The sequence below is a fragment of the Cetorhinus maximus genome, chromosome 4 (genome assembly GCF_964194155.1).
Source record: "Cetorhinus maximus chromosome 4, sCetMax3.hap1.1, whole genome shotgun sequence".
Taxonomy (NCBI): domain Eukaryota; kingdom Metazoa; phylum Chordata; class Chondrichthyes; order Lamniformes; family Cetorhinidae; genus Cetorhinus; species Cetorhinus maximus.
Genome location: NC_135882.1, coordinates 49,963,269 through 49,985,806, shown reverse-complemented (window position 1 = coordinate 49,985,806; position 22,538 = coordinate 49,963,269). Strand labels below are relative to the sequence as shown.

Genomic DNA, 22,538 nt, shown 5'->3' with positions numbered 1-22,538 from the left:
ATGCCCCTGTGAAGCACCTTAGGATGTTTCATTACGTTAAAGGCGCTATATAGATATAAGTTGTTGTAGTATATATCCAAGAGGCTAACTCCTGGAAACATCTGAATGTTTCAGTCAATGTAATCTCTGAATCTGTGCTGGATATATAGACAACAATAATGATTCATTCGTTAACAGGTAATTGTACATGGCAGAGCATCAACTTTGTGCTGGGAGGCATTTGAACATATCTGATCCTTTCCGGTGAGCTCTGTACTTGAGCAAGGGAGGGAAATGCTGAGTAGAGACTCATGTTGAAAGTTTGCTGATCTGCACAGTGCAACTCTGATGCATCCCTGTGCAGTCAGTTGAGTGCAATTAGCAAAAGGATAGAAACACAGCACCAGGGCGACGTAGTGGCGAACAAATGTAGTTTTGCCAGGGAGCCTAAGAAGAATGGAAAGAATAAAATATGATGTACAATAAGAAGGAGGCATAGGGAGAATTGGAGCGCCCAGACCTGAAACACTCTGTTCTTGTTTTGCAGTAACCTTTTCCTGATGGCCCAATGCAGCATCCTTGTACTCCTGTTTTTGGTCCCAAAGATCTTTCGATGTGGAGCTGAAGGTATGTTGTACGTTTCTGAAAAACAGCTAACTATTTATTGAACCTTTGCTTCATATTGTCTTGCTATGCTGGGTTTGTCATTCGCTTATGAATGGGTTAAGTTGTTTATCTTTTACTTTGGTGCTATTTAAAAATTGGGTGACTTCACCTGCCTGCATACACTAGACACACCTTGACTGGTTGTGCATTATATCTAAAATAGAACTCTTTCAATTATAGGAGCTCTGATGAAAGCTCAGTTCTAGCAGATGCCTATTTAAATATAAATAGAATTTGCCTGTGGTACAAATGAGTTGACCAGTACAATGGTTTATTTAGCTTTTTGGCACAGTTTTTCGTTTGTGAAGATCAAACACATATTGTTTACCATGGCTGGATTTTCTTGCATGATATATGATTAAAGCCTTCCCTGATATGAAGGCCCCTGTGTGCTTGGTGCATTTACACTCAAGCAAATAAACAATGAAAACTGAAGTATTTTAACAGTGTGCAGTTATGTATATTAGAAAATATACACGATCTCTGAAGAAATAGATAAGTTTTTTCAGGGGACCTTTCATCACTGTTCTCTTCCTCCCTTTCTCTTGCTAGATTTCTGCCCTTTTTTAAACCTTCTGCAGACTCATATCTTTTATGTCCCTTGGTAAAGTGTTCATTGTAGATGGTGGAAGCATGTGACACACAAGTCTGCCTCGCTGCAGTCAGGGTGTAACTCTTTCGAGTACATTCACAGTTCTTGACTTTTTTTTTTCCGGGAGTGGGACATGAACCCACAACCTTCTGACTCCAAGGCGAGGGTGCTATGAACTGAACCACAGCTGACACCTTGCAGTCAGGGTGTAGTACTTGAACTATTGCTGTTCCACCTCAGGTGTATCTGGTTAATCAATTACATGACCCTTAAATGTAATGACCCTGAGAGATCAACAATGCTGAAATCAGTTTTCTAAGTAAGATGATCGTGCTTTGTCTCTTCAGACTATCCTAATCTCCCCTCGACAGCTTTGTGTGGAGTAACTTGCCGCTCCACATGTTTCCACTGTATTCATAGCCACCCAACCTTAAAGATTCCACCACAACAAAACTTTGATGGTAGCATTTGCAGTGAACTTTTTGTTTTGCATAGGATTAGCTCAAGTTCCAGCCCTGACCTAAGCCTTGTTGGACAATCAATCAAGGACAATCTTCATGTCATTTAAATAACTACATAATACAACATCAAATGTCACGTGCTGAAGCTTCTAATTTTACTCCCTGCAATGCATTTACCATTCTCTTTAAAAATAACTGATCAATGGCACTTCTGTCTTTGATATTGAGCAATTAGCATATACAGATTTGTATGCCTCGGCCTCTACGTCCACACCATCTCCTTCAGCTGCCTCTGTTTTGTCAGACTTCTGGTCTAACATTCAGTCTTGGGTGAATCATAATTTGCTTCAGCTGAAGATGATTGTTCGCACAAACCCTATTTCCTCATCATCAATTCAGTCCTGTTCACTGTACACAGTATGGGGCTCAGACAAACAGTGCAGTCTTGATCTGTTAAACCCTGAACAATGTTTTTGGACTCTTTGTGTTCTCCGTCACAAAGACTGCTTAGCTCCACGTCTGTAACATAGCCAGTATCTGTCATGACCTTTTGGGTGTTGAAACCCTAATATGTCCCCTTATCATCTCCAGACTTGAATACTCCAGTGCTTTCTTTGCCTTCCTCCAGACTCCATAGGTTTAAACTCGTCCAAAATTCATCACATCCTGTTCCATCATACCTATCCTTGTAGACCTACACTAGCTCTCCACCCCCCGAGTGCATCCAATTTAATATTCTTGCCTTCAAATCCCTCCATGTCTTCACTACACCCTATCTCTACAATTGCTTCCAGCCCTATATCTCTGCTTAGCCCAAACATGCCATTCCTCTAACTCTTGCATTTTATGTATCTTCCCATATCCTCTACCACCTGACGGTTGGTAGTTAGCTGCCTGGGAATTATTCTCTGAAATTGCTCCTTAAACCTTTGTTTTTTCATTTCATGCTCCTTTTAAAAAATAATCTTGTCAAAGCCCATCTCTTTAACTGAGCTTTTAGTCACTCGACCTCATCCCTCCTTTCTTGGCTCACTTCCCTTTTGCATGCCTGTAGCTGTGAATCACCTTGGAATTTTTTTTAGCATTAAAGTTTGTAGCTGTTGTTTGTACGATCAGATTGTACGTTGCATTACACCCGCCTGTAATTTAAGAACTGTGATTGCATATAAGTACAGCAATAGGCTGTCTGTATTCAGGGCCACTTTTGCACCCAGCGGTCTTGTGTCTTCTGTTGGCACACTGTCTTTCCGATAATGCATTGGAATCCTTGTCAAATAGCAATTATTTGCTTTTTGTCGTGTTTTACTGCATTTATATACCAGCTATTTAATTTTCCTTGCTCGCCAATCCCATCCAGTGTTCTGTTTAGCAATACAGACATGTGCTCACAGGCCTGGGCTATTCTGGTTGGAATGGATGATTATCTGTTACTCCTTATGGGATATTTACCTTCCCACCTATACATTGGCTCCACAATATTTGCGAATTGATCTCTCACAGCTTTATGATTCACAATTGTACCCCTATTTTGTGTAAAGTCACTTCCAGAAGGTGATCCTTTGCATTAATTGATGCATTTCTTTACAGTCTGTATATTTTCCCCATAGGAAAAATATAATTTTTCCATAGAATCCATTTGGCTCATTATACCTGTGCCCAACTCTCTGAAAGAGCTACCCACTTAGATCCATTTCTTTCATATTTATTTTTTATTTAATAATTATATTTCATAAAAAGCACCCTTTTTAAAAATGCTGTGGTTTCTATTTTTAACATTGTTTCCAACAGGGCCCTGACAAATCCTTATAATTTAAAAATACTGCCCTCCCTCAATATTGCCTGCTTTATGAAATTCTGATTTTGTATGCTTCTCAACTACATACAGTTGTTCCATGGAGAGAGGGGGAAAATCTGCAATGAAAATCGAATTGAAATCATAACTTAAGAAGTAGAAATAGGACTAGGCCGTTTCGGCCCTTTAAGTTTGCCTCGCCATTCAGTAAGACCATGGCTGGTCTCCCACCTCAATTCCACGTTCCTTCATTATCCCTATATTCCTTGATATCCAAAAACCTTATCCATCTCTGTGTGGAATATATTCAATGTCTTAACGTTCACAAAAAATTGAGCGCAAAGTACACAAACTGAAGAGCACAGCTAGAGTGGACAGTAAATTCTTCAGAAGACGGAAGAAATTATTAGTTATATTCTTGTGTGTGTTTATTTGTTCTTTTGATGTGTGAGACACTGGCAAGGAAACATTACCCCATCCCTAGTTACCCTAAGGTGTACAGAGTCAACCACAGTTGGGGGGGGGGAACTGTAGTCACGTGTAGGTCAGACCTAGTAGGGATGACAGATTCCTGCCTCTGAAGGGCATTAGTGAAGCAGTTTTATGATTTGGCAGTTTTCACCTTTTGTGATCACCCACAATTTACTTAATCCGTTACATTCAGTTTTGCAACTACTGGGCTGCTGGTCAGGCATCTATAACCACTAGGCTGCTGTGCCCTGTGCTGAATGGGTCAGTTTTTTATTTGAGAAATACAAGTTTTGAATGTTACATTTATTCCATCGTTGTCCTAATTTGCACCGGACACCCATTGGTACTTATGAACTGTGTCCAACGTGGTCACTGTGTCACTGAAAAGCTAAATTTCTTGTGGAAGAGCTAAGTGTAGATATGAATAGTGTTAGAATGACTTAACATGAATGAAACAACAAGAAAGTACTTTACTTAAATAGAAACAAATGAAGACTTCGCTGGAAGACTTTGTTGGCTGGAATTGTAAAAGGTGACTGTTAAATATGCTGCTCACGGATGATGTTGGGGTTTCAACCCACCGATGTGGGATATCCTACGAGCGTACCACTAGTCTTTTATTTGAATAAGAATGCTTAGCTAGGTCTGCGTGGGCAGGGAGAGGTGTATTAAAATCATCTCTGCAACCATTTTCCCAGCAGGTAAGTTTGACCAATTTCAGTGAGTGTGATAGATGTATGATTTCACACTTTTTAAGTTTACTTACGCACAAAAGGGTTTGGAAAGTTGAATTTAATAAAGTGCTTTAAAAGGTTGCCTCTAGTCATTCGAACATTGTGCAAATTTTGTCCATTTTTTTGTGTGCAGAAGAAGACAACTCAAGTCTTCAGTGCATCTGTGAGGGCATTACATGTGGGGTAGAGCCTGTATGCAACGGTGTGCGGTGTTTTGCTTCAGTCACACAAAATGGAGAAGTTCAGGTGTTCCAGAAAGGTTGTTTCGCTACCATTGAGCAGGTTGAAATATCCTGCAAGATCTCACCCTCAGAACGTTCTGTAGTGCGGTGCTGCAATGAAAACCTGTGTAACAGGAATATTACCGTAACGCCACTTCTTTCTCAAGGTAAGAATCAGGATGTCTTGATTCCTCTTAGCCTTAGGCTGATGAAATAAGACTTCAGAAATACATTTAGCTGGTGAGACCTCAAGGAAAATCAGATTTTTTGAACAATGAACTGCATACATTTACCCAATACCTGATTCATTTGAAACTCTGCATCAACCTGCGAAGATTGGAGGCGTGAGTAACAGTTTAAAACTCCCTGAAATGCTACAAAAAGAAATTTGTGTAAGTCGCTATACTTGTGCCCAAGATCATTGAATTCACACACATTTTGAAGGTTGAAATGTCTGGTTTTACAGCCATTTTTAAACTTTGAGCTTTTTCCTTCATGTAACCAAGATTAGATTAATTAATTAAATGAGTAGTAACAATATATGAGTGTGGAATCAGTTGCAGTCAATTCATATGACCTTTTAAAACTCTTGGAACGTTGCTAAGATGGTAGCTGAATGCGATTTCTGACACTGTGGGGCAAACATTGAGGTAATTTATTTACTGTTGTTCTTTAAAGATAGGATACTCCATACCTATATGGTATTGGCAGAGCAGGCAGGGAATTGCCCAGTAACTGTTTGTTACTTACTATTCCTCAGGTGCATTGCCTGTAAAGCATAACATATTTCCCTTACTCTGTATCTGATAAGTTTTCTCAGAATGTGTTATTTGCCCTTTTTTGAATGGTTGGTACATTTTCCTACAAATCTGACTAACATAAGTTCACATAAAGGGAAAGATGAAGTCAGGGGTGTAAAGCTTTTCAGCCTAACAAAAATGAATAAATCAAATAAATAGTGAGCCTTTATCTTTTTGCTGCCTGCATTACTGAGGTTAATTGTAATCTATGCATGCCCTAAAATCATTTTAATTGCCTCTGATTTGAACTGAAAAATTACAGAAGCGCCCTACTGCTAAGCAAGAATGTATAAATTTTATTGTATTGTACAATGCACACATTCTGCTTGATTAGTTGAGCCTCCGCATGGAGATTATTAGACATGGTTTAAATGTCAGCAAACTCTCCATTGCTGCAGTGATATATTACTGGGAGGGCAAACATGTTTTAGTTGTGCTGCAACTTTCGTGCAGCCTGGGAGCCAGTATGGTACAGGTCAATCTTGAAAGGTTGGCCCTCATCAAAGGAAAAGGAACACATGTGACCACTCCGCACTACTGATAGGTTACAAGAGGCGATGCGTATCTCTTTAAGACAGGTGGAAATACTTTGAACAAAAAAGTAGAATTGTCTAACAGCCTATGGAGTAGTGCACTAAGCTGCACACCATGGTTGATAAGTAAGTTGAGTTATATAGCCATGAGCTCTAATGATTTAATATTAGGTAAGATCCAATAGATTGAGGCTTTATTCTTTAGAGAAGAGACTTAGAGGTGACCTGATAGGGGTCTTAAACATTATGAATGACTGGATAGGATAGACCTGAAGAAAATATGGGAAAATCCAAAAATGGATACAGACCAAAAATAGGAGATAGCTGCTCATAAATCCTATAGGGAAATGTTGAGAAATTTCTTTACTGAGAATCGTTGGAACCTGGAATTCACTACTAGAGGACATAGTTGAGGCAAATAGCTTAGATGCTTTCAGAAGGAAAATAGACCAGCACATGAGAGAAAAGGTAATACAAGCATATGCTGAATAGCTGAGATGAAGTAGATAAGTGGAATGGTAGGAGGTGAGTGTGGACTATATGAACATGAACACAGACTAGTGGGACTGAATGGCTTGTTTTTCTGCTGTATATCCTGTGTAGTATCACTAACTTCCAGTAGAAAATTTGAGCAGCACTGCCAGGTTGTGGGACCCAGTCTATACTATATATGCCCTCACCCTACCCAGGTTATACTGGTTACCTCGCGTTTTCCATTAGGTTATATGACCATTTTGGTGTAACCTGACTGGAAATTTGGATCTGTCTCTTGACAAAAAAGACATACCTAGCAGGAATTTGATCACAACTGTTAAATAAGATAAAGTAATTTAAACTCTGAACAGATTTTTTTTTAATCTGCAAAAAACCCTTGAAAAATCCTGAATAAATATTAAAAGTGACAAGAGAGCAATAGAAGGACAGACTTGTGAGAACCACAGGGATTCAAGAACATATGTAAGTATGTTAGTAGTAGACGTATGTTGAAGACCACATACTGTGAAGATGGGTGTTATTATTTTAATATTTTTGGGAATATGGTATTCTGTAAAGAAGGCTGTGTGTGTGTGTGTGTGTGTGTCCATAATTAAACTGGGGAAAGGTTAGTAAGCACAGCTTGTCTGTGGGAACTGAGAGATGAAAGGTAAAGAGTTAGATACATGCATTTGTAATGAGAGGCTGTGGTGAAGTTAGAATTAAAAGTAAATAGGTTGGGTTTTAAGATTTGCATTAGGTGATAGGTAAGGACTTGACTTTACAGCTGTTAAATTTCAAAGGGAGCTTAAGGGACTTTTACAACTTAGAACGGTTTCATTAGTAAACAAGGGAAGGTTATTAAATTTTATTCAACCAAAAAGTGGAGGCAATAGGAAGACATGAAAGATTTTTATATTTTGGAAAACCTAAGTTCAAAGAGGTGATTAGGACAATGGAGTCTAGGATGAAAGGGAAAAGAAGATGTTTAGTTGAGGTGGCTGTATGAGGGAGATGTCCTGACACCAGCTCTGTGCTGAGAAAAGTTGTGAATTTGAAGCAGCCATCCAGCTACAAGCAGGAAAAGTCTTTGTTTCCAGAAAGCTGTCTGTTTCTGAACTTCCTTCGGATTTCCACAGCCGAGTGAAAAGTCATGTTGTGTACTTTATTAAGGTAGCAGCAGTCTTTGCCTTGTGTGTCCTGACCAAGTGTTTTTTGGGGGGGAATGTTTGTAAGACTGTTCCAACTGTGTAATTTTAACCTTGTGTTCTTAAGTTCTTTTTTTTTCGTGTTAATAAATCTTTTAACTTTAAAATCCTATAAGTGTTACTGGGATTCTATGCTTCTGGGATCAGTAGTTCTCCCCTTTTTTCAAAATACAAAAAAAAAAGTTATGATCAGTAAAACAAGTTTCCCTCTGCTCAGTGAATAACATTCGCTGTGGCCATAACTAATTTGGGGGCTCTTTGCAGGATTTAAAATTCCTTGATTGAATTGTGAATTTAAAGGATATGAATATGAGGGGAGTACTGAACTCAGGAGTTGTGTGTTGGATTTTAACGTGGTTGGACTGCAACATGGCTTTGACAATTGCTAAGACTTTTTTGGGAGTGGAAGATGTGACTGTGGAGTATTTGAAATCTTTGACTAAGACTCAGAGAGAGATTTAGCAGATGAAGTGCAGGTAGAAATAAAAGACTTTTGTAAGGCTGATATGGTCTAAATACTCAGCATTTAAAGTTAGAGGAGGAGACACCTGAACTTAGTGTGTAAGACTTTGGTTGCAAATGAAGCAGCTTGATGTGGAAAGCAACAGAAAAAGGCAGAAGTTTGAACTTGAAAAAGGAATGGAACTGAAAAGACCTGAATCGAAAGAAAAATGAATAAACCTTGAAAAAGAAAAGGACAGATTAAAGGAAATAGAAATAAAAAAGCCTCAATGGGAAAAGGAGTAGCAAGAAAAGGAAAACAAAATATTGCAAGAAATAGAAATGTAAAAGCTTGAACTTCAACTTCAGTGAGAGAAGTTAGCAAGCGAGGAAAGAGAGAAGGAACGAGATAGAGATATTCAGAAAGAGAAAGAAGCCAGACAGGAATTTTCTAAAGTGAAGCTTAGAATAAAGGAGGAGAGGAGAGATAGTAATTCAGATGGTGACTTTGATTCCTTTGAGGAATTTGATATAACTAAGAATCTTCAATTAGTGCCTAAATTTATGGAGGATGGAGTTGGAAGATATTTCACTTCATTTAAAATTGAATGCGCAGGAGATGTTTGGACTATAATGTTAAGTGTTTTGTCAGGTGCAGCAATGAATGTGTATATTAGCTTAGCAGAGGAGCAATCTGCAGACTACGAGGTAGTAAAAGAAGGCAATACTAAATGCTTATGAGCTTGTCCCTAAAGCTTATCAGTTAAGTTTAGGACTGTAAGAAAGAGACCTAATCAGACATAGTCCAATTCCCTTGCTAACTCCTATAAGTCTTGTCTAACTTTAATGCGCTAAACCATTGATCCCACCTCAACCTCATCCTCTCTAATCTCCTCTTCCTGAGTAACCTTTTCAAAGATTGATCCAGTCAATTGAGGTTGAGTATCCTCCCCCATCTTTTAGATTCTTCCTCTTCCTGTTGGAGGTATAGAAAACCTAGTGATGGTAGAAGTAGCTGTAACAAGGAGCCAGTTGAAGGACACCAGTCTATTAAAGATGGGAAGGTAGAAGGCAGAGGTGAAGGAAGAAAAGTAGTATGTTACCATTGTAACAAGGCTGGATATACAAAATTGAATTGTTGGAGGTTAAATGGGAAACCAATTGCAGTGATAGGAACTCGGAGGGTTCTGTAAGTAAAAGTGCTGTGGGTTGAGACACCCAGGTGCAAGACAAACCAGTAGCCTTTGTACAAGTGAAAAAGTAAGAGTCAGTATTGGCCAGAGAGGTGGGAATGTGTTCACAACCTACTCAAGGAACTTCTGAAGGGCAGGTTGTAGAGATGTTTGAAGATTTTATATGCAAATGGAAAGTATATCTATGTGTTCCAGCAACACCGGGAAAGATCTTGAGATATAGCGGCTAGCCAGTCATTGATGTTATTAGAAAGTGCCATCTGCTGTCCAGAAGTGTTATTGCAAGAGGAAGTGTTAGTTAATGGAATTCAAGGCGGGTTCAAGGCTATTTCATTATATAAAATAAACTTAAAGAGTGATTTGAAAACAGGAGAGGTGATTGTTGGAGTGGTGGAGAAATTGCCCATTGCAGGGGTTCAGTTTATTCTAGGGAACGATATAGCTGGATTGCAAATATTGACTGTGCCTACTGTAGTAGAGAAACCTGGTGAGATGCAATCAATAGAGGTTTTACAGAAAGAGCATCCTGGATTATTTCTGGATTGTGTGGTGACGAGGCCACAGGCACACAAACTTAAGCAGGAAGAGGAAGAATCTGAAAGATGGGGGAGGATATTGAACCTCAGTTGGCTGGATCAATCTTTGTTTAGTTCATTGAAATTAATGGAGTTACAACTGAAGAGCCAGAATTAAAACAGTTATACTTTGAGAGAGAGGATAAACGGAAGGAGATACTGGTTGTGGTAGGCAAGGAGGAGAAAACAGAAATTAAAGATTCTGAAATTGATCTTCCTCTGATTAAATTGGACAATGAGGAAGCACTTAAGAATCTAAATATGTTATTAAGTTACCTTCCAGAAAACTGTTCTAGTGATTTACGAGAGCTGTTGCAATCACACAAAGCAGTTTGTGGAAATAGACCAGAGAAGACAAATTTGGCTTTGCATGATGTTGATGTGGGAGGATTCAGTTTCAATAAGGCAACACCCATATAGATTAAACCCAGTAAAACTGGCTCAAGTGCGGAAATAAATTGAATTTATGCTTGAAAGTGACATCATAGAGCCCAGTCACAGGAATTGGAGTTCACCCATTGTAATGGCGCCAAACCAGATGGATCACAAAGACTGTGTATTGATTACCACAAAGTGAACACAGTAATAAGGGCGGACTCGTATCCTATTCCACAATTGGAGGATTGTATCGAAAAAGTAGGGACAGTCAGCGTTCATCACAAAAATTGACTTGCTGTGAGGATATTGGCAAGTACACTTATCAGAAGGGGCAAAAAAGATATCAGCTTTTGTGACACCAGATGGTTTAAGTCAATGCAAAGTGATGCCCTTTGGTATGAAAAATGCACCAGCAACATTTCAGAGACTAACAAACAAAGTGATTGAAGGACTAAGCAACTGTGCTGTCTATATTGATGACTTAGTGGTATTCAGTCAAACCTGGGAGGAACACCTATGACATTTAAAGGAACTGTTTGACCGACAACAAGAAGCCAATTCGGTTGTAAATTTGGCTAAAAGTGAATTTGCGAAAGCAAAAGTTATATATTTAGGCCATGTTGTTGGACATGGTCAAGCGACCCCACAAGATGCAAAAGTAAAAGCTTTTGTAGAGTTCCCAGTGCCCGCAACAAAACAGGAAGTTTTGAAATTTCTAGGCATGAGTGGATTTTATCAGAAATTCGTGTCAAATTTCATCTGCATAGTTGCTCCACTGACTGGATTATTGAGAAAGAACAGGAGATTCCAATGGACACAGGAGTGTCAGACTGCATTTGACAGCTTGAAAGCTGCACTAACCACTACACCTGTTGTAGCAGCACTTGATTATACAAAGCAGTTTAAAATGGCTGTTAACGTCAGTAATGAGTGTTGGTGCTGTATTGCTGCAGGAAGATGAACTGGGACTTGAGAATCCGGTGGGGTATTTCTCACAGAAGTTGAATGTGCATCAGAAGAAATATTCAACGATAGAAAAATAGACTTTAAGTTTGGTTTTACACTTCAAAATGCTGCAAAGGTATGTTGTAAACAACTCTTCACAGACAGTTGTATGTATGGACCACAATCCTTTGAAGTTTCTGGAAAAGTTTCAAGATAAAAACGCCAGACTGTTCCGGTGGAGTTTGTTATTGCAACCGTTCAATTTAAAAATTATACATGTGGCTGGATGAGAGAATTTAATTGCAGATGCTTTGTCAAGAGCTTAAATTCATAAGGACTTGTATATTAGGGAATTGAGAATGGACTGAAATAAACTTTATTCTTACAAGAGAATTATATATACATTCATATTTGATGAATGTTCACCATAATGTAATAGATTTTTTGCATACAGTTAAGTGTAATAATTAATACATATAATGGGTTGAGAAAATGAAAACATCTTTTTGAAATATGATGTTTCATTTTTTTCTATTGAGGGAGGTGTGAAGATGGATTCTATTATTTTAATATTTTCGGGAATACTGGTGTATTCTGTAAAGAAGGCTGTGTCCATAATTAAATTAGAGGAAGGCTAGTAAAGACAGCTTGTCTGTGGGAACTGAGAAATGTGTAAAGAGCTAGATGCATGCATTTGTAATGAGAGGCTATGGTGAAATTGGAATTACAAGTAAATGGGTTGGGTTTCAAGATTTGTATTAGATGATAGGTAAGGACTTGACTTTTCAGCTGTTAAATTTCAAAGGGAGTTAAGGGACTTCTACAACTTAGGTTTCATAAGTAAAGAAAGGAAGTTTATTAAATTTTATTTGTCCTGAAAGTGGAGGCAATAGGAAGACATGATAGATTTTTAAATTTTGGGAAAGTTGAGTTCAAAGAGGTGCTTAGGGCAATGGAATCTAGGATGAAAGGGAAAAACGATATTTAAGGAAGATGTTTAGTTGAGTTAAGGTGGCCTTGTGAGAGAGATGTCTTGAGACCAGCCCTGTGCTGAGAAAAGTTGTGAATTTGAAGCAGCCATCCAGTTTCAAGCCGGAAAAGTCTTTGCTTCCAGAACGCAGTCTGTTTCTGAACTTCCTTCTGGATTTCCACAGCAGTAGAAGAGAGGGAGAAGTTGTGTGGTATACTTTAATAAAGTAGCAGTTTTTGCCTTGTGCAGTAAAGCTGGATTTTTATAGTTAAAAGTCTATAAGGGAGTTGTTGCCAAGTAGTATACTTGTGTGTTCTGACCAAGTGTTTTTTTTTGGGGGGGTGAATGTTTGTAAGACTGTTTCAACTGTATAATTTTAATTTGTGTGTTTAAGTTCTTTTTTCTTATGATTAATAAATCTTTTAACTTTAAAATTCTAAAAGCGTTACTGGGATTCTATGCTTTTGGGATCAGTAGTTTTCCCCTCATTTTCAAAATACAAAACAGAGAAAGTTATGATCAGTTAGACAAGTTTCCCTCTGGGATTTGGCTTGCTCAGTGAATAACATGAGCTGCAGTTGTAACAATAGACCCTTGAGGAATAATTTGGAAAAAGATGTGGAGGAACCGGAAATGTGTTAAGTAATTTCTTCATAATTGAAGCGTGTTCAAATTTTGCATTATCACTTTTCTCCGGAATCTCCAACCCAAAGAAACATCAGTAAAGTTTGTTAGCACAGCCCTTGGACATCAACAATTTTTTTTGCCTAAAAGTTCTGAGTAAAGTCCCCACTACTTGATGCCCACATTTGAAATAGGCAGTTGATTATATTGTTCAAAACATGATAACAAACAGTCGTTTATGTTAACATTAATTTTAAAGTGTTCACGCATAACGTCTTAAGTAGTCTTGTTCTTTTTGGACAAAAACAACTTTCCTTGCTTACCTGTGGTATTTTAGGAATGAAGTACACATGAAAAGCTGCTGAATTTTTAAAAAATATATTTATATTTAACAAAAAAGAGGAGGGATGGTGGCCGTATTGGTTGAGGAGAGCATTGCAGTGCTGGAGAAGAGGACACCCCAGAGGACAGAATCAATGTAGCTAGAGCTAAGGAACAAAAAGAATGCAATTACATTGCTTGGGGTGGTCTATAAGCCATCAACTAGCGGGAAGGATATAGAGGAACAAATTTGCAGGGAAATTATAGAGAGGTGGAAACATTATTAAGTAGTTATAATGGGGTACTCTACACTACCACTATCCCAGTCTACAGTTGGGTAATTAAAGGGCAGAGAGGGGCAAGAGTTCCTAGAATGTGTTCAAGAGAATTTTCTACAGCAGTATGTGTCCAGTACAACAGGAAAATGAGGCACTGCTAGACCTGGTTCTTGGAAATGAGGTGGGCCAAATAGATCAAGTGTCAGTGGGGGAACATTTAGGAGACAATGATCATTGTATCATAAGGTTTAGAATGGTGGTAGAAAAAGACAATGGGAAATCCAGAGTAAGAATAATTAACTGGGGGAGAGCCGACTTCAATGGGGCAAGAGCAGAGCTGGGCCGGATAGACTGAAACCAAAGGTTGGCAGGAGAAACTGTAGCTGAACAATGGGCTACCTTAAAAGAAGAAGTGGTTTGGGCACAGTCAAGGTATATTCCCTCAAAAGGGAAAGGTAGGGCAAACAAATCCAGCGCTCCCTGGATGAAAAAGGATAGAAATTAAGATAAAGAAGAAAAAGTGAGCTTATGACAGGTGTCAGGTACAAAATACAATTGAGAACTAAGCTGAATACAGAAGGTTCAGATGAGAGGTGAATAAGCAAATAAGAGAAGCGAAGCAGGATTATGAGAAAAGACGCAGCCAACATAAAGGGGAGTCCCAGTCTTCTATAGGCACATGAATAGTAAAAGGATGGTAAAAGGAGTATGGCTGATTAGGTACCACAAAGGGGATTTACACATGGAGGCAGAGCGTGTAGCTGAGGTGTTAAATGAATACTTTGCACCTGGCTTTCCCAGGAAGCAGATGCTACCCAGGCCATAGTAAAAGTAGGATGAAACTGTCACTAAAAGGGCTCAAAATTGATAAGGAGGAGCTATTGGATAAACTATCGGTATTTAAAGTTTACAAGGCACCGCGACCTTATGAGATGCATCGAAGAATATTGAAGAAAGTGAGGGTGGAAATTGCAGGGGCACTAGCCATAAACTTTCAGTCTCCTCTAGACTTGGGGGAGGTGCCAGAAGACTGGAGAATTTCAAACATTATGCCCTTGTTCAAAAAAGGTCGTAAGGATAAGCCCAACAATTAGACCAGTCAATTTAACTTCGATGTTGGAGAAGATTCTAGAAACAATTGTTCAGGATGGAATTAATTGACACATTGATTGGAAAGAGCCAGCATGGATTTCTTAAGGGAAAATCATGTTTAACTAACTTGATGGAGTTTTTTGAAAAGGTAACAGAGAGGGTTGATGACAGTAATGCTGTTGATGTGGTGTACGTGGACTTCCAACAGGCATTTGATATAGTGCCACACAACAGACTTGTGAGAAAAGTTAGAGCTCATGAAATAAAAGGAACGTAGCAACATGGATACACATTTGGTTGAGTAATTGGAAACATAGGCTCATGGTCAATGGATAATTTTTGGGCTGGATGAAGGTTTGTGGTGGGCTTCCCCAGGGGTCATTACTGGACCCCTTACTTTTATGATATATATTAATGACCTAGATCTTGGTGTGCAGGGGACAATTTCAAAGTCTGTGGATGATCCAAAACTTGGAAGCATTGTAAACTGTGAGGAGGACAGTGTAGAACTTTAAAAGGACATAGACCAGTTGTTGGATTAGGCAGATAGGTGGCAGATGAATTTCAATGCAGAGAAGTTTGAGGTGATTCATTTTGGTAGGAAGAACATGGCGAGACAATTTAAAATAAGGGGTACAACTCTGAAGGGAATGCAGGAGCAGATATGTGTATATGTGCATAAATCATTAAAGGTGGCAGGACCGGCGGAGAGAGCAGTTAATAAAGCATACAGTATCCTAGGCTTTATTAATAGGAGCATAGAGTACAAGAACTAGGAGGTTATGCTGAACTTGTATAAGACACTAGTTAGGCCTCAGCTGGAGCATTGTGTACAGTTCTGGATGCCACACTTTAGAAAGAATGTGGATGCATTGGAGAGAATGTAGAAGAGCTTTACAAAAATGCTTTGAGGGATGAGAAACTTCAGTTATGAAGATAGATTGGAGAATTTGGGACTGTTCTTCTTGGAGGGGAGAAGGCTAAGAGGAGATTTGAAAGAGGTATTCAAAATCATGAGGGGGCTCATAGGGAGATAGGGAGAAATTGTTCCCGCTCATAAAAGGAGCAAGAATGAGAGAGAGAGCACAGATTTAAAATGATTTGCAAAAGAAGCAAATGCGATGTAAGAAAAAACTTTTTCACACAGTGAGTGATCTAGATCTGGAAACGCACTGCCTGGAAGTGTGGTGGAGTCAGGTTCAATCAAGGCATTCAAGAGAGCATTAGATGATTATTTAAATAGAAACAATGCGCAGAGTCATGGGAAAAGGCAGGAGAATGGCACTGAGTCATAATGCTCATTCGGCGAGCTGGTGCAGGCACGATGGGCTGAATGGCCTCATTCTGCACCGTAACAATTCTGTGATTCTGATTCTGTGAAATTTTGTGACTTCCCTACTTTTATACTTAATCCCCCTTGCAATTAAGGTCAACATTCATTTGCACCTCAATTATTTTCTGTACCTACATGCTGATTTTGAGCGATTCATTTACAAGTACACCCATATCCCTCTGTACAGCAGCGTTCTGCACTCTCTCCATTCGGCTTTTCTATTCTTCCTGTAAAAGCAGACAATCTCACATTTTTGCACATTATGCTCCCTCTGCCAAATTTTTGCCCACCTGCCTATGTCCTTTAGTGCTCTCTGTGCCCTCCTCACAACTTGCTATTCTACCTATCTTTGTATCATCAGCAAATTTGGCCAAGTTATCAACATAGATTGTAAATAGTTGATGTCCCAGCACTGATCCCTGTCACATCCCTCTTGCAATTAAGGTCAATATTCTATTTGCTTCCTAATTACTAGCTGTACCTATATGCTGATTTTTTTTGGAGATTCGTGTACTGGGGCACCCACATCCCTCTGTACAGCATCATTCTGCACTCTCTCTCCATTGAAATGGTATTCTGATTTACTATTCTTCCTGCAAAAGTGGACAACCTCACATTTTCACATATTATGCTCCATCTTCCAAATTTTTTCCCACCTGCCTGTAACCTTTTGTAGACCCTGTGCCCTTCTCACAGTTTGCTTTCCTACCTATCTTTGTATCATCAGCAAATTTGGCTACAATACTGTCTCATCGTCCAAGTTATCAATATAGATTGTAAATAGTTGAGGCCCTAGAACTGATCCCTGTGGCACCCCACTAGTTACAGTATGCCAATCTGAAAATGTCCCATTTATCCCAACTCTGTTTCCTGTTAGCTAACCAATCCTCTATCCATGTTAATATATTACCAACACCATAAACTCTTATATTGTGTAGTAATCCTTTATATGCCCTTTTATGCCCAGATTCACTATGTCTACTGGTTTCCCTTTATCCACCCTGCTTGTTGGTGACTCAAGGAACTTTTATTAAATTTGTCAAACACGATTTCCCTTTCACAAAACCGTGTTGACTCTGCTTGTATAATGTTTTTCTAAATGTCCTGCTACTACTTCCTTCATAACGTATTCCAATGACAACTGTTAGGCTAACTAGTCTATAGTTTCCTTCTTCCTGTCTCCCTCCTTTCTTGAACAGAGGTGTTGCATTTGCAGTTTTCCAATCCACTGGGATCTTGTCAGAATCTCGGGAATTTTGGGAGATTATAATCAATGCGTCCACTATTTCTGCAGCTGCTACTTTTAAGACCCCAGGATGCAGGCCATCTGGTTCAGGGGCTGTGTCAGCCTTTAGTCCCATTGCTATTAGGAAATATTTACTTGTCAATAACCTGCTCACCGATGCTCAGTTTGGGTTCACCCCAGAGCTACTCTAGTCCAGACTTCATAACAGCCTTGGTCCAAACATGGACAAAAGAGCTGAATTCCGGAGGTGAGGTAAAACTGACTGCCCTGGACGCACCATTTCTTTAACTGTAGCCTTTTATGTATAATCCCTCATGCTCTTCCACCTGGCTGTTGGTAGTCAGCTGCCTGGGACTTGCTCTGAAACTGTTCCCTAAACCTTTCTGCTTTTCTGTCTCATGCTCCTTTTGAAAGATCTTGTCAAAGCCTCTGGAGATGTACTACCAAGAGGCTTCTTTAGTTGAATAACAAACTTTATTTACAGAGCTGCTGGATTAGCTGCAGTTCTCTAGCAAGGCTACAATACACATTCTAAACTAGAAAAACTCTGCCCCTTGTAAACTTCCCCATGCTCAGTGTTGTTTGGTTGTTCTGACCACGTGACCCTTGCTCAGTAAGGCTGGCTGTAAAGCAACAAACACCACATCCCTCCCCTTTTAATTTCTTGTTTTATATTCCTTATTTACACAAATTACTTTATAGATAAATAGAAAAATAATCACACTGGCACTTTGTTGTGAATTCAGATTATACACTTATATACATAGGTCCAGTAATTACAGATCAAGTCATTGAGGGGGTTTTCTGTTCCGGGTAGAGCGGCGTAATTCTATAGTTTGAGGCTTTCCTACAGAATCGACACTAACAGGAACTGTGATAACAGATACCTCTTTTGGCACAAGCAGTTCATCACTATTTGATTCAATGGAGACATCAGTTATGTCTATAACAGGTAGATCAGGTACTTTGGTGCTTATGGGTTCAATAACATTCCTTGGTGACAACACTGACTGTAGAAGCGTCTCCCTGCTCCTCTGGTGATCCACGTGTTTACGAACGATCTGGCCTTCCATGTCTACTTGGTATGAAAGGGGTCTGGTCTCGCAGACAATAATTCCTGGGCTCCAACTTGGATCACTGCCAAAGTTTCTTACATATACTGCTTTATCTACTATAAATTTCCAGGCTCTACTATGCAAATCGTGGCTTGTTTTCTGATTACCTTGGTTCTTCCCTATCCTCCCTGGCAAATATGAAAATACAAGGCTCGGTCTTGTCCTGAAATGACACCTCATAAGCAGTTCTGCTGGTGGAATTCCCATTGTATGCGGAGTTGTGCCGTAGCTAAGAAGGAAGTTTGAGATTTTGGTTTCCAAGGTTCCTCCCGACAATTTTTTAGTCCTGACTTGAAAGTTTGGTTAGCTCTCTCGGCCAGCCCGTTTGATGCTGGGTGGTAAGGTGCAGTTTGCATGTGTCTAATGCTGTTTAGATTGGTGACGTTCTGAAATTCAGCACTTGTAAATATGGCTCTATTGTCTGATACAATGACTTCGGGCAGTCCATGAGTCGAAAAGCATTGGTGTAACCTTTTGATGGTAGCATGCGATGTAGGTGATTTCACCTCAAAAATCTCCATCCATTTTGAGTGTGCATCGAATATGAGAAAAAACAATGTGTCTAGGAATGGACCCACATATTCTATATGGATCCGCACCCATGGTCAGCCAGGCCTTTCCTAAGGGTGTAGTGGGGCTGCGGCTAGCAACCTTTGTTGCACTTGGCACTGACAGTGCTTGACTAATTTCTCTATCTGCATCTATACCAGGCCACCACACTTAACTCCTGGCAAGCATTTTCATTTTAGAAATGCCAGGATGAGTGCTGTGTAATTCGGTTAGGAGCAGTTTCCTGCCTGGTATAAGAATGACTATTCTTGCTCCCTAAAGTATGATGCCATCCTGACAACTCAATTGTACTTGCGGGTAAAACATTATTTCATTTCCTCGGAGACGGGCTCATTTAATATTCCTATAAATACCTGGTCTCTCACTTTGGACAGAAGCAGATTTTGATTGGTCTAGTTCCTGATCTGCTTCACACAGATGGCAATGTATCTAAAAAATTCAATGTAAGGATGATTTCTTGAGGTACAGGAGTACGCTTCTTGCACGGCTAGGCGGCTAAGGGTGTCTGCGTTCACTATGTGTATCCCAGGTCGGTGCTTGAAAGTGTATTCATAGGTGGACAGAATTAATGCCCATCGCTGAATTCTTGCTGAGGCTGTCAGCGGGATAGCCCAAAAGCGGTTTATGATCGGAGACGCTAGTAAAGTGCCTGTCATGTAAGCACTGATGGAATTGCTTTTTAATTCCAAGGGCTATTAACAGTCCTTCCTTTCTGATCTGTGAGTAACCTTTTTTGGCCACTGAGAGGGTTCTTGATACATAACCTATTGGCCTCAAAGCACCATTATCCATTCAATGGACAATACTGCACCAATGCCATATGGAGAGGCGTCGCAGGTCAATATCAATTCTTTAGAAGGGTTGAAGTGCACTAACAAAGTTGAGGAGTGCAGCAGTTGTTTTACTTTGTTGAAGGGTGCCTCCTGTGGAGTCTTCCAGGACCAACGATGGTATTTCTTCAGCAGTATATGCAAGGGGGCCAGTACAGTCGATAAGTTGGGTAAAAATCACCCGTAGTAGTTTACCATCCCTAACAATGATTTGAGTTTGGTGATATTTGTGGTGGAAGGTGCCTCCTTTATTGCCTTAACCTTTTCTTCCACGGGGTGTAATCCTTGTGCGTCTACACAGTGCCCCAAATAGGTAACCTCGGTGGTTTGAAAAGTGCATTTCTTTTTTAGGCGGATTGCAGCTTCCAGAAATTTTTTTAATACCTCCTCTAAATTTGCTAAATGCTCGGCCTCTGACATTCCAGTTATGAGGACATCGCCAAGGTATACTACAAACTGTGGTAATCCCTGTAACAAACTCTCCATCGTCCTTTGAAATATTGCACATGCCGAGGACACGCCAACAGGTAGGTGCATATACTGGAATAAGCCTTTGTGTGTGTTTATTATGACATACCCCCAGGGTGTGTTTTCTAACTCAAGTTGCTGGTACTTGTGACTCATATCCAACTTAGTGTAGGATTGACCTCCTGCCAGCTTTGCGTACAAGTCTTCAATTCTTGGAATTGGATATTTATCCAACTTGGCGGCCCGATTAACTGTCAGTTTATAATCACCACAAATGCAGATGGTCTTATCCAGTTTCCGTATTGGGACGATAGGTGCTGCCTGTTCCGAAAATTGAACCGGCTATATGATGCCTAGTTCCACCAACCTGGTGCAAACCCATCAAAGACACAAGTTTGTGCATTCCACCTCAGAAACCGTGAAGCCAAACGCCAGCTTAAAGTAACCTGGTGTGGAGCAACACTGATGCATTGCGAGCACCCTATCTACTTAAGAGTCACCCTTGACAGATGCCTCACCTTCAAGAACCACATTGAAAAGACAAAGGCAAAAATGACTGCACGAAACAACATCCTGAATAAGCTCACTAACACAAAATGGGGAGCAAGCTCGAAAACATTGCGAACCAGTGCACTTGCTCTTTGCTATTCCACTGCCGAATACGCCTGCCCTGCATGGGAAAGATCTACACATGCTAAGAAGATGGATGCTGTTCTGAATGCAAGCTGCCGACTTATCACAGGTTGTTTAAAACCAACAAACACCAACAGCCTATATATCCTGGCGGGTATCGCTCCCCCGATATAAGAAGGTAGCCAGCAAGAAAGAGCGACTCCGTCAAACATCAGATGAGAGGCACCCTCTACATGGTCATACACCTACACCCAGCCGCCTAAAGTCAAGGAAGAGCTTCGTGAACAGTGTTGTTCCATTACAGTCAACCCCATCTGAAGCCCGCATCGCCTTGTGGAAAGACCAGCTCGCCAGTCTCGAACAACCCCCAGCGATGGAAATTCTACCCGATGAAAGCCTTCCCCCAGGAGCTAATTGCAACTGGGCAACCTGGAAGTGCCTTAACAGACTTAGGACTGGTGTAGGTCGTTCAAAGGTGTCACTAAGCAAATGGGGATATACAACCAACCCGACAACTTGTGAATGTGGAACTGAGCCACAGACCATGCAACATCTCCTGCAATGCCTATCGCTAGAGGAACCCTGCATTGTTGCAGATCTTGCCAAATTCAACAACAAGGCGCAGAAATGTGTCGAGTTCTGGCTGGGCCATGTATAGACTGTCCGTGGACACGATAAGAAGACCACCAACCTGGTTAACTCAGCATCCACTTTTTCTCTTAAGGCATATGGTACCGGTCTTGCCCTAAAAAAATCGGGGAGTTGCCTCTGGATTAACATAAATCTAGGCTTGCAAACTTTCTGATTTTTCCTAATTCATTGCGAAAGACGCTGTCATATTTTTAAAAAATTCTAGCAGTCCTCCTGCCCGCACTTGAAAAACTTCAGACCAATTTAACTTGATTTCTTTTAGCCAATCATGGCCCAGATGGCTTGGTCCTTCCCCAGTCACTATTATTACTGGGAACTGGGCTGACTGCTGCCCATAGCTCACAGGTGCCATTGTGGTACCTTTTACTTTTATGGCTTCTCTCGTGTAAGTCTTCAACTGGGCAGAAATTCTCTCCAGGATTAAGGGTTGGGTACCTTCTCTCAGGTACTGAAATGTGCGCTTACCCATCACTGTGGCTGATGCCCCTGTATCCACCTCCATAACTAGAGGCTTCCCGTTTATGTGGAGTGTGACAGTAATAGGATTTGCCTTGACTGCTTTAAGATTAAAAAGAGAGCGAATGTCAGAATCAGTTATTTCAGTCTCTTCCACATTATGTACTTCTAACATCTTTGCTGGCTGTTTACTTGGCAGTCTGGACTTAGCTCTGCATTGCTTTATCATTGTTTTTGCAACAGGAATAGCACTCGGCCTCCTTAAGTCTACATGTTTCAGGAGTGTGGTTACCCCAACATTAGTAACATTTCAACTTCAGGATCGCTGTCTGAGTGCCTCCGGTATATTTTTTGATTTCTGGGTGATTGGGAATGATTCCCACTTCTCGGATGCTTCTGCAGTTTTGGCACCATGCCTAGCTGCAGGTTCCTGCCTTAACTGGTAAACGGCACCATTTTGCAAGCTCTGTAGCTCCTGCGAATCTTTT

The 22,538-nt window shown here is 40.2% G+C and overlaps 1 protein-coding gene across 3 annotated transcripts in view; it reads left to right on the top strand.

Moving 5' to 3' along the window:
* The first annotated feature begins 477 nt into the window (after positions 1-477).
* acvr1l (activin A receptor, type 1 like) overlaps positions 478-22,538 on the top strand; it is a 69,368-nt gene continuing 47,307 nt past the window's right edge. The window contains exons 1-2 of one of the 3 annotated variants that reach the window (XM_078540146.1): positions 531-606; positions 4,829-5,083. In XM_078540146.1, the coding sequence (XP_078396272.1) occupies positions 540-606; positions 4,829-5,083 (322 nt within the window). In that variant the 5' untranslated portion in view covers positions 531-539. Of the gene's footprint in view, positions 607-4,828; positions 5,084-22,538 lie in introns of those variants that run through there. The other 2 variants (XM_078540147.1, XM_078540148.1) reach the window with 2 other exon arrangements.